This window comes from Callospermophilus lateralis, chromosome 11 (assembly GCF_048772815.1).
Source record: "Callospermophilus lateralis isolate mCalLat2 chromosome 11, mCalLat2.hap1, whole genome shotgun sequence".
Taxonomy (NCBI): domain Eukaryota; kingdom Metazoa; phylum Chordata; class Mammalia; order Rodentia; family Sciuridae; genus Callospermophilus; species Callospermophilus lateralis.
The window spans coordinates 997,924-1,012,617 of NC_135315.1; the positions used below are offsets into that span (position 1 = coordinate 997,924).

Consider the following 14,694-nt stretch of genomic DNA (forward strand, 5'->3'; position numbering starts at 1 on the left):
GGAACTCCGGCTCATTGGCTGGGACGTGGCGGTGTGGGGGCGGGGTTACAGGGGAAGCGCTCCGTATCGTTGGCCAGGGGTGTGACCAGACTCATTGGCTGAGGCGCGGGTTTCGCGGAGCGCGAGCTGTGGTGGCAGTCATGGAAGGATCCTGTGCGGGCTTCCGGAAGGTGAGACCCATGGCTGGCGGGCTGAGGGTGCTCGTGCTGCATTCCCAGCGTGACACCTGAAAGGGCCCGAAGCCTGTCCGCGAGCTCTTCAAGGGCGAGGTATCGCGGCCAGACTGAGGGGTCTGCGGAGGCAGCCGGGCCGCCGCCCGCCCCTCGGTTCCACGAAAGAGTCGGCGCGCCGTCCAGCCTCGGAGCCGCAGGGCGCCCCACACCGCCCGGCTGCACGCTGGCCGGGCTCTGTCGGGGCAGAGGCGGCTGCGGCCTGCGTACTCACCGTGTGCGGGCGAAGCTGCCGCGCGGAGGCGTTCCCCAGGCGGTAGGGCCGGGATAGCCCCGGGCCCCGAGGACCTGGTCTTGGAGAGGAGGAGTTGCGGATCCCAGAGGGAAAGTCACTGCGGCTTGGGCACTGCCTGAGACAAGACCCGGGAGGGTCACAGCCTGTTGGGCTTTGGATTAAGCCCCCCTGGACAGCTAGATCCTTGCGGGCTTTGGCTAGAGCTGGGGTTGTGGCCATTACACACAAGCAGGCGTCCTCAGCGAGGGTGACAGAGGGGACTTGTAGCCTTGTGAGGCCTGTGTGGTGGGGCCCCGGAGCTTGGCATGTTCACAGTGCCTTTGCTGATCCTGCCTTCCTGGAAGTCACTGCAGAATGACTCCAGCAGCTGTCGTCCAGCCCCAGGCAGTGGCTACCTCTCCTGCGTGGTCTTCCAGGGCAGCATGCCAGGGGTCCTGGAGAAAACGGGGAAGGAGGCGCCTTCTCTGCCTCTTCTAGTACCCTCCTGGTATAGCACTTGATAAGCAGAACCAGCAGGTGGCACTAGGCTCCTGTTCTCGTTGAAAGGACCCCTCTGGCCACTGGGCTGTCTTCCCAACAGGTTTTTCGCCAGTTCTCAGAACTTTGCCTCTGCATTCACTTTTGCCCATGCTTCTCTGTGCTGGGTGAGACGGTGTGGCCTCCCTGTGGCTGATGCTAGTGGCCTGGTGGGTGCTGGCTCACCCTCCCCTGTGTGACAGCCTGTTGTCTGGGCTTCTGGGTGCCCATTGCTGCTACCCTCCCTCCTCTCCACCTGGCCCAGGATGCTTCCTTTCTCAACTGCTTCCGGCCCTGGTCAACTGCCAGTGATCCCTTGGCCCCACAAACTGCATGGGTTTTTCTTGTCCAGCTGCCCTGACCCCCAGGTTCACTCACCATATCACCATCTCACAGAATAGTGTCATCCTTTCAGGTGTCAAGCCACACAGAGGGAAGCACAACAGCTAGGCCCCACAGCAGAGCCTACTTTTAAGACCTCAGCATCCCAGTCTTTCCAGACAGTGCCCTTCCACCCACAACCCAGAAATGGCACCCAATTTCCTGCCAAGGAGAGCTTAATAGGTCTCAGGCCTCTGTCCAGCCCCTGCCTAGCTAACTGCAGCTCAACTCCTGCTCCCACCACACCGGTCACCTCCACCAGAACAATGATGCCCCTTAGCACCCACTATGCAGCATGGAGCTGGTGCCAAGTGAGACAGTATTGGTGGGCACATCTTCCCAGGCCTCTGGAGCAGGTAGCTGTAGCATCCCCTCTGCCCTGCCCTTTTGAACCAGGATTCTGCTTCCTCATGGAGAGCCACTGCCCCTCAGGCCCCAGGGGTGGGTGATGCAACAAAACCTCTCCCTTTCTTCCTCCCCAGAGCCCCGAGGGTGCAGGTGGCTCCCAATGGGATTTCTTATCCCTAGAAGGGGTCCCACAGGTCCCCCTACCAGCCCCCCTGGATAAACTCTTCCCCCTCAGCACAGCCAGATGCCTCCCTGATCCTGAGACCCTGGGGTGGCAGTGCTTTCAGCTGGAAGTCAACCCGTTCCTTCCAGAAGGGGTTGACCCTCCCTCCCCTCCAGGAGCTGGTGAGCAGGCTGCTGCACCTGCACTTCAGGGATAGCAAGACCAAAGGTGAGTGCCAGTGGGAAGCTTGCGGGATAAGGGAGGTGTAGGGGTGTGGGGACAGGGTCTCCTGAAGGCTCTCTTGTTCCTTACAGTCAGCGGGGATGCACTGCAGCTCATGGTGGAGTTTCTGAAGATCTTTGTTGTGGGTGAGCCAAGGGCCCAGCAGCTAAAAAGCAAAAAGCATTCAAAATTCTTTTACTTTTCACCGTGAACACTAAGCTTTTCTCAGTTCCCACAAACACCTAAGCTGTGCCCCTGACAGGGAGGAGCCACAGCCTGGCTCTTCTCAGGGGTGCCAGTGGGTGCAGGGGGTGGCACAGGGCCAGGGCTCCAGTCCCCCGACTTTCACCCCCTCACTTCTCGGCATCAGAGGCAGCTGTCCGAGGGGTGCGCCAGGCCCAGGCAGAGGGTGCAGTGCTTGTGGACTTGGACCAGTTGGAGAAGGTGCTCCCTCAGCTGGTACGTGGAGTGCAAGATGGTCAGTCTGGGGGGTCCTGGGGGGTGCCTGGCTGGCTGCTGAGTGCCCTTCTCCCCAACAGCTCCTGGATTTCTAGGGATGTTCATCCTCCCTGAGGCCACCCCCAGGGTGGCTGAGTGTCTCCTGAGGCCTGTGGGGTCTGCAGTGCATTGACAATAGTGTTATCACCTGGTTCCCAAGAACCTCCTCCAGTGTTTGAAGGACACTAAGGACCTAGCATTTGGTGCCCTTAATAGTATCCCGTCCTCATGGCTCCCACCCTGATGAGACTCTGGGACACACAGGCAGGTACAGGGAACAGGTGGACTGGCCTGCTTCCCAATCCTAGCCATGCCACCACGTGGTGTATTGTAGCCACCCCAGCATTAGAGCCCACCAGCATCCTGTTAGCCATATGGGCCTCCCCTAGAGGATGCCTCCCCCCCCCCCCCCCCAGCTGTAAATTTGTTCCCACAGACGAACACCAATAAATCAACATCTCTTCTCCCAGGCTTTGCCTTGTTCTTCCTGGTCACCAAAGTCAAGTTGCTTCAAAGCCTTAGCCTGCATGTCCCCTTTCATCCATCTTGGTAGAATGAAGCCACACCCTTAGGAAGGAGAGTATGGGCAATAAATGGCATGTGTGCACTGCCCACCAGGGACTAGGCCAGGCCACAAGACAAGAGCCTCTACACATGTGGCCAGCTCTCCTAAAACACTCTTCTGTTCACAGGCTGCAGCAGGCAGTCATGTCCAAGAGCATTGCCATGTGCTGGTCTCAGGCCATGGGGCCCACTTACTATGGCCAGGACCAAGATACACAGGAGCCCAGAGACCAGATAGATGCTTCTAGGTCTTGCACCTGCTTCAAAGCCATGCTGAAATGAAAACGGGCCTCTCCCATCCCTGCTCGCCAATGGCCCCAAGCAAAGTACAGATCAGCTGCAGGCCATGCCCACTGCCCACCTCAGCAATGCAAGGCTGTGTGGTCCCATGCAGGTGGTCTGGCAGTCCCAATGCTCAGACTGGCCAGCTAGCTCCACTTGTGCTGGAATTCAGGAGGCACACAGGTTCTTCTATCCCTGTTCCCAGCAGCACCTTGTAGGGCTATGGAGTCCCCTCCTTGAAGCACCCAAAGCTGCTCTGTCAGAACACACGGCAGGGACACCACTATACCACTGGGCACTTGGCATCAATTGTGGCCCCCTGGACTCCTGCAGGTTTCAGGTCTGACGGGGGATGGGCACGTTTGGAGGGTGTGTTCAGGCCCCAGGGCAGGACGGACAGCGCCTGCTCCTGCTAGGGCCCAGAGTAGCCTTGGAGAACCTTTGGAGGCAGGAGCTGGCCTGGGCATAAGCCCCACAGGTCCAAGGAGCAGCTGGGTAGGCAGGACTGCTCTGAGCTCCTGTGTGTCCCCACTCAGCAGGCAGGCGGGTGTCTGCATAAGTCAGGAGATCTGCAAGGGAGGGGCTGGCTGGTGGTGACACAAGGGCTCCAACTAGTGGAAGTGCGGGAACTGGCTCTGCAGTCCTGCTGGGGGCCCAGGAAAGGGTCTCACCAGGAAACCCTATGCTAGGCCCTGCCCAGGGAGGCCCTGCAGGGGTAGGGGAGTAGCCTACTTTCTCCTCCTCCTCCTTTCTAGTAGAGTACTAGATTAATTTGGTGACAGTAGGGAGAAAGCCATTGCACCTAGGGTCTGGCCTGCCCAGACTTTTTGCAGGGGACACCAGAACTCTTGTATCAGGAACACCAGTCCAGCCAGGCTTCTTGGGGCCAGCCTGGTCGGTCGTGGTGGAGGAGTGAGCGGGACAGAGGCCTGGGGGCCTTTGCTTCAGGAAGGATGATGGAGAGCCTTGAGAGAAGCATGTCTTTATTCCTGCTTGGGGCGGGGCGGGGCGGGGCGGGGTGGGGTGGGGTGGAGTGGAGTCCGGTCCTGCGGCTCTTAGATGGCAGCTCTCACCTCTTGCTGGCTGCAGCACAAACACACGGGGATGACTGTGGGTCCTGGGACCCTTGCCCACCCTGCTCAGCCAGCCCTGCTGCCCACCACCAGCACCTGGCAGCCTCAGCCACTTGGGCACCTTGCCCGGGTTCCTCCTCATGGGTTGCACTGCCCCTGGGAGAGACCCAGGGGGTCCCAGTGCCCCCTCCTCAGCTGCTGGATCAGACTCCAGAGGCACAGCACCCGGGGTTGGCAGTGGCAGGGGAGACCTGGTGGCCCTGGACATGCACCTGGGATGAGACACAAAAGTCAGGACAGCTGGCACTGCCCAGGAGACCCCTGCACCCAGGGCACTTACCTAGCCACCAGCACATCCGCTGCAGAAGGGGAGATGGTGTGTTCCAGCAACCCTGGCTCCAGGTAGAGGCCTGCAGAGGCACAGTCTACCCTCAGCCCCTGGGTGGGGGGGAACTCCCCCACCTTTTACCCACACTCAGCTCTGGGAGGGTGTTTGCCTGGGCAGGGAAGTAGGCATCTGGTACAGACCTTCCCTCTAAGACCCACATGGGGTCCCCAGACTGAATACCCTCCAGGACTTCCTGCTTTGGGCATCAAATAAGCTGGGATTCATGGTACAGGGCAGTTGGCCAGGGTCAGCAGCATAGTGGTCTCCCACTCACCTGTTGGTTCCTCAGCTCCGAAGTGTACAAGGGCAGCAGGGAAGAGGTTTGCCTGCAAAGTGGAGGGGGCTCAGGGGCTGTGCAGCAGTCTGCTAAGATGACCACATCTCCTCCCTACAGCAGCCTGCCCAGTTTAGATAGGGACCCAAAGGACCGCCCCAAGCCCCACCTGGAAGTGCACTTACTTCTGTGACTCCTGCATTTCCCGTCTCCTCCCTCCCACCCTTCTGCCCACGGCAGGGTGAGTAGTCAGCACTCTGGGGGCCAACTTCAAGGCCAACCAAGTTGGAAGGGACAGTGCTGGTCAGGTGGTCTGGGAACCAAGGATGTCAGGGCAGGGAAACCTGCTGCTATCTAGGAACAGAGACTGTGAAGGCAGGGGATGCCTATGACTCTGCTGACCGTCCATACTCCCCATACCTGGTATTGCCCCCAAACTGGGGGACTCTGGGCAAGGGGTCTTCCTTTGGGCTGAGGGGATGCACTCAGACCCAGTGGGAGATAATAGTGTCCTGGGAGGGCAGGCCTGGGCTTGAAGGTGGGCTGCTGGTTCCCAGAGCCAAGCAGCTCTGGGGTCCCAGGCTGAGTGCCCCAGCCAAGGCAGGGCATCCCTCTGGCTAAGCCAAGAGGGCACAGGCTGCCAGAGTCCCTGAGTTCCTCATGTCCACTCAAATAAGGGTGACAAATGCTCTGAAACCCAGGAGTCTAGCACCAATTCCTCCCCAAAGCGGGCAGGGGTGCAGGTTCCTGCTTGGGGACTGGCCTCACTTGCTTGGGCACCAGTGGGGGAATTGAAGTGTACAGGGCCACATGTCTCTGAGGCCTTGGGCATGTGGCTCTGAGAGCATCAGAGCTGCAGAGGCCTGAGAGCCACCAGTCAGGGCCTCTAGATCTTCCTCCTCTCCGCCAGGGCCTCTGCACCACCAGAGGAAGGTAGGGGCTGGGCCCAGCCAACAGGCCTGGGGCTCAAGCTATATTCCTGGAAGGAGCTACAGCTGCTAGTTGAGGGTGTTCTCTCCGGGAGGCTCCAAGCTGCTGGGAGTGACCAGGGCTTGCCAGGTGGGTGGGGTTGGGGAACGTTAAAAGATTAATACGAGTAGGCTTCAAAGGCCAGGCCTAGGAACACTGAAACCTCAGCCTGCAGCCGGCAGCAAGGGACACAAACAAGGGCGGTGAATGCTTTGAAACCCAACTGTGGGGCAGGCATCAAAGCCTAAGAGGAGGCCTGGGGTGGGGGCCTACTCAAAGCCCCTGCAGAGGCACTGGAAACGGAAGCCTTCCTTGGTGGAGCACGTGGTTCTTGCCCTCACGTGAGCCTTCCATGTGGCTGGCCCACCTCCACACCCAAAACACGTGTCCCTATGGGACCTGGCCAGGGTTCACACGCAGGCCACTGCCCCACAGGCACATCTGGGAAGTTTGCCCCATCCGCACTGGCCATGTGCTCCACACCCACCCCAGCTAAGTGGGCTCCCTTGGAAGCTTCCAGGAGGGACCACACAACTCCCTCAGGTGGGGCCCCTCACCTGGAACTGCCTGTGCAGAGGGGCAGTCAGGACCAGGAGCACCAGGCGAGGGAAGGGACCTGCAGGGATCCCTGGCAGAGCAGCCAGCACTGCTGCGCTGAAGGGACGAGGAGGTGGGGCAGCAGGATGGGCAGCATCGAGGCTGGTTAGTGTTCAGCGGGCTAAGCCTGGGCCTCCTTGAGCCTTATGGCACCTCCCACCTGTGGAAGCTTCCAGCTGGGCCCCCCAAGAAGGCCCAAGGTACCTGCCCTCCAGGACCCAGGAACTGCCCCATCTTCACTGCCACCTCCTGTTCAGGCCAAAGAGCCAGGCAGCAGAGAAAGGCTGCCTCCATCTCTAAGCACAACCAGGTGTGCCCAGGCTGAGACCTGGGCAGAGGCAGCAAGTGCCTCCAGGGCCTTCTCCCTAAACCCAAGGGACAGCAGGCTATGCCTTCCGAGGGCAGGGGCCACAAAGTCCCTGATTGTGGGGCTCACATGCTTCCTATGGGCTGATGCCTTGAGTGGGAACTGAGTCTCGTCTGACCCAGGCTGCGGGGTACGTCAGAAAGGACCCTTGGAGCTGCTTACTCCTTCTGGCTAGCTAGAGTCTGGGGCCTACCTCCACCCCTCACCCTCCTTCTCTGCTCTCAACCTGGAGACAGGGCATGCAGCAGGGCCAGCCTGGGGGTACAGGCTTGAGGCCTTGGGGAAGGAATCCTCTAGGGGAGTCCTCTAGTCCCCCTGGGCCAGCCCCGCCTCCAGCCAGGCCTTCCTGCCCACCAGTTCAGGGCTCAAGACCTGAGTGAACAAGGGCCAGCAGAAAGGATATCCCACCACCTGTCCACCAACAGCCCCTGTTGGCCACTCTGACCCATTCTCGGGGCTGAGTACTGGCCAGGTTGCCAGCCCTGGCCCAATCCCACCTGCCCATCCCCAGTAGATCCACAGAGAAGGGGTGGGGACAGACCTGACTACAACCTTCAAACCAACCGCTCCCCAAGACTTGGGGACAACTGAGGGGAAAGATGGGGACACCAAGAAAGATGTATAGCAGCTGACACACAGCCCCCAGAAAACAGAGGGCAGGAGAGGCGGAACTCCTCCATGCCTCAGTGGCACCACAGGCCAGGCAGACACGGGACCTGAAGCTCAGGTCGAAAGGCCCCTGGAGAGCAGTGCTGGCCTTAAGGGCCCTGTGCAAGGTGGTAGGCGGGGGCTGAGAAGGGCGAGGTGAGGACCCTGGCTCAGGGCAGCACCCTCACTAGGGTGCTCCGGCACAGGAACACGGTTTGCCTGTTCCCACTTGGAGAACGGTTCTTGTCCTCACTCCTGACCACCCCACCAGTCCTCCCAGAAAACCCTTGCTGTCCTAGGCCAGTGGTGTCCCCCACAGGCACCCCACACCATCGTTCTCTTAGGCAGGCTGGGCCAGACAGCCCCAGGCGGCAGGCGGTCAGAGCACAGCCCTGCCAGAGACATGAAAGCTGCGGCTTCCACGCCGCCGCCTGCTCACCCGCCGGAGGGAGGCAGGCTTCCTTCCCTCAGCCCTGCCAGCTCTGATGATGGTGGGCATGGGCGCCACCCCTCACAAGGCCCTGAGGCTCAAGGCCCAGCAGACTGATGGAAGGAGACAGCTGCTGGTGGTGGGGCAGTGTCACCAGGAATCAGGCACGGTGGACTGGAGGTGCCTGAGACTCAGTGGGGGAGCCTCCTGACGGGGCGGGAGAGTTGGACACCAGCCCTCCATGCCAAAGCATCTTCCAAATTCAATGTTTATCAGCAGGCTGGCCAGCAAGGCAGGGAGGGGTGCAGAGGGAGAAACCTGGCGCCTGGGGCTTTATGGGCCAAGAGGGGACGACACCGTCACAGGCCGGCTATTGCACCTCCACGCCCCTCGCTTGCGGGTGAGGCTTGGTGAGCTTCCGGCCCGCCTGCCAACTTTGTACCCCACCTCACCCCAATGGTGGTGGCTCTAGGCAGCCAGCAGAGCCTGTCACCCCCAACCCAGACCTCTGCAGAGGCCTTTGGGCTGCCTCTGTTGTTAATTAAAATATCTGAAGATCCTTTGAAGAGGAAACTATTAGGCCAGAAGGGCTGGGGAGGCTCCAGCTGCTCTCCCAGGGGGCGCAGGGACAGGACATTCATCCCTCCTGGCTCTGCAAGGCAGCAGGGCAGGGCACGGGATTAAGTGGCCGCCCAGTGCCAGGACCTCCAGGGGTGGGTGGTAGGAAGTGGTAGGCCAGTTGGGGACCAGGGGAAAGGCCGGGCCCAGGAGAAGGCAGGAATATAGGCTGGCAAGAGCCCCCCAGCCCAGGTTCCCAGTCCCTCTCAGGCAGTCACTTCCAGCCAAGGGCTCCAACCAGTCCTGCCAGGGCCCTTCCTCACCCAAGTACTGGGCAGGGGACTAGTGTTACCCAATAGTCCAAGGGCCAGGACCTTCTGATGGCCCCAGCTCAGGATGGCCGGCCAGTCAGGCAGGCAGACCCATCCCCGCCCTGGGGCCAGGCAGGAAGCGGAGGAGGTTGGAAAGCCCTGTCAGAAACAACTTCAGAGGCCACGCTGCTCCCTCTGAATTCCCGGCTCGGCTCTAAAAGGCTTTATTACCACCACAGCCTGCCAAGGCACTCCTTCCCAGCCGCAGGCCTCGCCCTGCCCAGCCTCCTGCCCTCAGCGCGGCCACCCCACCAGCACCCCCAGCAAAGCAGGTAGTACCTGGAAGAGGGTCAGCGTGTGGTCATCCAGGACTGTTCTGGGGGGGGCGACAACTGTGGAGGGAAGGCACTGTGAGGAGACGAGCCTGAGGGGCTCCTTGCTCCCTCCTCTGTAGCTGCAAAAGTCCGGCAAGGGGTCCAAGGGGCTGGGGCAGACCCACCCAGATGCAGCTCTCCCTGGACCACTGGCCTCTCCCTGTGGACTGAGCCACAAGGTGGGGTTCAGGACACTCAGAGCCTCCCTCCCACCTCTGGCTCCTTCCTGCCTCCCCACCAGGTCCAGTGGTGGGGCCAGCTGCAGATTGCATGAGAGTAGAGGTGGGCATGTGCCTGGGCCTGGACCCAGGAAACGGGGAGGGCAAGGAGTGGGCAGAGCGCAGGAGAAGGCACTCACACAGGTGAAACGGCAACTGGGGATTCCCCAGGTGGCTCCGCACGAAGTCTCGCAAGTCCCCCACTGCAAAGAGGGAGGGGAGCAGAGGGCTTCTCAGGACAGGCCCACATGCCTGCTTTCAAGGCCTACCCTAAACCCCAACTGCCGGAAGCCCTGCCAGCCAGGGCACCATCTAGTCAGCCTGGGCATATGGTCCCCACAAATTGGATTCTGCTCCCACCTTCTTGGCAGAGGCCAAACAGGGATGGGAATTTCAACACTGCTCCTTCTTCAGCATCCCAAGGCTCAGCCTGGCTGGACCACCATGCAGGCTGCTACTGGGCCCCGCTGCAGGGGAGGCCCACTCACCCCCAGCCATGTGCCTCGCCAGGCCCAGAGCATCCCCTGTGCCTCTTGTCACCCACCACCCCAGTCTGAGCCCTGTCCAGGGGGAAGGCTCCCTCAGAGGCTGGTGTGCCACCTTGCCCCGGCTATCCTGGGAAGATCAGACACCGAAGTCCCCCTGGGCCCCTTCTGCAAGGTGGGCCCTGAGCCACCCTTCCCCTGGATGCCTGGTCCATCATGCTCTGAATAAACACCTGTACATGAGCCTCCTTCAGCCAGGACTGAGCCCCGTCCCCCTTCCCCCCACTGCAGCACCCCTGATCCGCATCACACCCTGATCTTGCTCTCCAGCACAGCCTGTGGCCTCCAGTCTAGCTCAGGCCAGGGAGACTTGGGGAGTGGGTGGGGGAACTCGGGCAGGACTGAGCTCCTGTGGCAAGAGCCGCCTCATGGTCTGTGTCCAGGCTCAGAGCCCTCTGGCTGTCTGCAGAGAGCCCAGGTTTCCTGGCGCCCACAGGGAAATGGCCAGTGAGAAGGGCTCAGAGGGGCCCCACCTACCCCTCCACAGCAGGGCCACGTACCTGTCTCGCTGGGGCGGAAAAAGCCCTGCAGGATGTAGCGGTCAGGGAAGAGGACCCTCAGAACCACCTAGGCCAGGACAAGTGGAACGGCCATCAGGGACTGTCGGAGTTCAGACTTGGCACAGGGAGATGCCCCCATCAGCCCCCAACCCGAGCAGTGTCAGCTGCCCCCCAGTTTAGCAGAGCCAAATCCCAGGCTGGGGACAGAGATGGCCAAGCCTGTGTGCACACACATGCATGATAAGAGCAGGTGTTTGCTTTGAAACCTGTTGCCTTAGCACTGCAGAAAAGAATTTCACCATCAAACGCAGGCGCCTGGCTGGTCAGGCTCTCACCTTCCATAAGCCCTGGTAGCCCATCTAACCCTAACCCTAACCCTAACCTGTTTCACGACTGCCTGCATGAGCCCTGGTGGCCTGCTGGCCACGTGCTGAGACGTCCCTGCAGGGGGGCCACAGGAGGCCCTGCTCAGACAGCCCCCGCTCCCCGCCCACCTTACCTTTGGGTAGCGCTCCAGTTTCCCCTTCGTCTGAGCTTCCCTGAAGGCCTTGGTCACCAAGGGGGCTTCTTCCAGGCGTTTCCTGTGGCAAGAGGGGCAGAACGTCCAGGTCTCCCCAGTCAGAACAGAGCCCCTCAGGAGCCACTGTGGGTTTCTGGCACCCGCCCCACAGAGGTTTTGCTGAGGGCACGGGTGCCAGGGCCCTGGGCAATGCCTAATCCTGGCAGCCCCTGTGCACCCCAGGGAAGACCGACCGGACCAGCAGCCAGAGGCAGAGCCCACTTGGGGCAAACCATGGAGAAAAGAGCAGATGCTGAGGGGCTGGGTCACCCACCGCTCACTCTTGAGCTGGGCCAGGCGTCTCCTCACGTCATCCACAGTCACCTCGAAGAACTCATCTGGCAACTCTGCTGGCCAGGCCTGCAGCAGGTCCTCCAGGTCAGGGTGGCAGACCACAGGGTCTCGGTCCATGGGCTGTGAGCAAGGGGTCTCAGCTGACCTGGGTCTCCTGGGGATCTTGGCCACGCGCTCTCTCCATCTCTGCCCACCCCTCCCAGCCCACCTGCCAGCACAGGGCCAGGGAGGCCTTGGAACAGAGGACAAGGGGACAAGCCCAGACAAGCTCCTTCAGGGCTGAGCCCCGTCCCCTCCCCCACTGCAGCACCCCTGACCCCCATCACACCCTGCTCTTGCTCTCTAGCAGGGCCTGTGGCCGCCAGGCTAGCTCAGGCCAGGGAGTCCTGGGCAGTGGGTGGGGGAGCTCGGGCAGCTCCCCTGCATACTTTCTGCTTCAGTGGGGGAACCCCAAGATTAGGAATCCACTATGGAACAACACCCCTGTTCTTGGCCACGTCAGGGGCTCCACAGAGGGGAGGCACAGTGACAGTCACCAAATTAGAGTGTTGGCAAAAACCCCAGCAGCTGTCCCCACTGCCCTCTCAGCCACAGCCCATGGCCAGGCTGACTCCATCTCTCCCTCCCCTGGGGAACAAGCCAACCCTCCCTCTGCCCACCCTGGGGACAGAGGAAGGGACAGCGTCACTCCTAATTGGCATCAACAGCAATGAAAATTACAAGGCAGACCCACTCCATTTGCGGTGCTCTGGGAGGGTAGGACACCTCCCGGGGGCAGAGGCCACCCCACAGAGCCAGGCTTGACCGAGGTGCCCAGCTGGGCCAGCAGGGCCCACAGTGATCCTGTCCTCTCCCACACAGAACAACAGAAATATCAGAGAGGGAGGTGGCCCTAGGAACCTATCCTCTCCTCCTGCCCTGTATCACAAGGGCCCCTATGGTCCCCAAGTTGGCCTGGGACCCCCTTCTACTCCTCCAACACCTGGGGATGGGATGGCAGGCTCTGGGAATGGCACCTCCTTCCTCTCTTCCAGCAGCTGGGCCAAGCCCTGGTCCCATGGCCCTGAAGGTGTCCTTCCAGGCCCAGGCTGGTCAGCCCTGCACAACATTTGGGCACCAGCACCCTCAACACATCCACACTGGGGAACAGCCCGACACACACCTGTTCCTGGTGTCTCGGGCCTACACCCAGATCCTGCACATGGACACCAGGTCCCTGTGGCCCACCAATCATACAGCTATGTCATGCCTCAACCAAGGGCTGCAGTCAGGAAGCCCCTCTGCTTGGGTCACAGCCTTGGAAGAATGGCCAAAGGAGCTGGCTGAGGCCCATGCAGGGACCCGTACCTGGCTGACCAAGACTCTAGGGGCTGCCCCTTCTGAGCCACGGCCATGCTGCAGCAGCCGCAGGCGATCTTACGCCTGGACTCTTTACTAGCTGCCAGGCAGATGCCCTGTGGCCAGTGTCTGCATTCCAACAGGGCCGTGAGCTCGCTGGGGCCCCAGGAGAGGGCAGGCAGGACATGGATGGGCCCAGAGCCAGGAGCCTCCACATCCAGGTCTGGCCAGTCCACGCTGAGATCCTGATGCATATGTGGCCTCCAAGCCCCAAGCTGAGGGGCAGGTTCTGGTGGCCTGATCCAGTCCCTCCTCTGGAGGGTCCAGTCCAGACTCAGAGGATCTGAGTCCATGCTGGCTGCAGCAGGCAGGTGACACAGTGATGGCACCACACCAACACTGGCCACCCAGACAGGCCCCTGTGCCCAGAACTCAGCAACAAACAGCAGAAGTCAGAGGCCAGCAAACCCAATCCCAAGAAGGGCATGCCATCCTGGGGCATCCAAAAAGGACAGGGTATTACAAACATATCCACACCCTGGGAAGTACAATGACCCCGAGTTTTACAGTCCCCACTGCTCGTCAGGGTCACAGGGGCAATAGCCACCTGCTTCATGCTGCAGGGGCCACTGCATTTCCAAGCAAAAATAAAACTGACAGAAATTCTTGTTTCAGACCCTCCCTGGCCTCCCAGAGTCCCACTCTGCTCAGGAAGACTGTCTATCCAACAGGACCAAAGAGCCAGGGTCCTGCTCAGGGCCAGAACAAGAGGATGATGATGAATTTCCCAGGCCCTTTGCACACTGGCTTTCAAGGGCCACAGGAGCAAGGTGCCCGTGGGAGCCTGCTGGGCGAGGTTGAGGCTGCATGAGCAGCTGCGGACGGGGCCAGATATCCCAGGAGCACTGGTGGCGTCTGTGGCTGGGCTGATAAGAAATGTCACTTTGCCACCAAATGGCAGTGGGAGAAGCCAAAGCACTTACGGAGAGTGGAGAGACCATGGCCTGCGGCCAGCCCAGGAGTTCCCACCACAGGGAGGGCCCTGGCGGACATCTCAGTATGGGAAGCGGGGAGCAGGCTGAGCACCATCTCGAGTGCCCGGCCCGGCTCACTCAGGACGCTCTGCCCAGCACCCACTCTAAACTGCTGTTCCGTCGGCATCCACAGTTCCACACGTGGCTCCTGCCCAAGGGGACTGTGGAGATGGTTCTGGTCGGAGATCAGGTCTAGGGCGGAGACACCCCAGCACAAGAGAAGATCTATGGTGGTACCATGGGGACCATCAGGGGTGACTTGAGGGGCCACCAGGAGGGCCTGATGTGCCAAAAGCAGGTAGCCTTCCAGCTGGTGGGGACAGAGGAAAGGTGCAGGTTCTGCTGTCCCTGTGGCCAGGACAATGCTGAAATGAGAGATGCAAAGGGTAGTGCAAACGCAGCGCAGGAGCGCGGGCCCCTCTCTCCACGCAGCTTGTTGGGGAGGGCTGCGGAGATCTCTATTTCCACCTGGCTGAGGCTGGGAGCGGGCTCCAGATCAGTAAGAGCTCTTGGTGGCTGCAGGGAAGGGCGTGGGCAGGAGGGGCAACGCTCAGGCCACCAGGCTCTCCGAAGAGCAGTGGCACAGGTGAAACTTTTTTGAAGAGCCCAGTGGCTTGGTGTGATTTCTCTCCCCACAAAGATGGACTCTCCAGAGGCTGCAGGGACCCAGCCGGATGGGCAGATCCCAGAGCGCCTGCTTCAGATGCCTCTCTGCAGCCAAGGTGGCTCCCATGGTGTCCAGGATCCACCTGCTCACCAGAGGACAGTTTCTCACCCT

General features: G+C 60.9%; 2 protein-coding genes across 3 annotated transcripts in view; one reads left to right on the forward strand and one right to left on the reverse strand.

The window, feature by feature from the left end:
• The first annotated feature begins 66 nt into the window (after positions 1-66).
• Cenpx (centromere protein X) lies at positions 67-3,062 on the forward strand. Its single transcript, XM_076869109.2, has 5 exons — positions 67-170; positions 2,050-2,101; positions 2,188-2,241; positions 2,466-2,554; positions 2,635-3,062. Exons 1-5 carry the CDS (start codon positions 141-143, stop codon positions 2,647-2,649), a joined length of 240 nt encoding a protein of 79 aa, XP_076725224.1. The 5' UTR covers positions 67-140; the 3' UTR covers positions 2,650-3,062.
• A 1,343-nt stretch (positions 3,063-4,405) lies between these two features.
• Aspscr1 (ASPSCR1 tether for SLC2A4, UBX domain containing) overlaps positions 4,406-14,694 on the reverse strand; it is a 38,832-nt gene continuing 28,543 nt past the window's right edge. For both annotated transcript variants that reach the window (XM_076869130.2, XM_076869131.2), the window contains exons 8-16: positions 11,525-11,664; positions 11,191-11,272; positions 10,692-10,758; positions 9,787-9,849; positions 9,394-9,446; positions 5,175-5,226; positions 4,853-4,922; positions 4,609-4,784; positions 4,406-4,522 (exon numbers count right to left, since the gene is read on the reverse strand). In XM_076869130.2, coding sequence (XP_076725245.2) covers positions 4,509-4,522; positions 4,609-4,784; positions 4,853-4,922; positions 5,175-5,226; positions 9,394-9,446; positions 9,787-9,849; positions 10,692-10,758; positions 11,191-11,272; positions 11,525-11,664 — 717 coding nt within the window. In that variant the 3' untranslated portion in view covers positions 4,406-4,508. The remainder of the gene's footprint in view (positions 4,523-4,608; positions 4,785-4,852; positions 4,923-5,174; positions 5,227-9,393; positions 9,447-9,786; positions 9,850-10,691; positions 10,759-11,190; positions 11,273-11,524; positions 11,665-14,694) is intronic.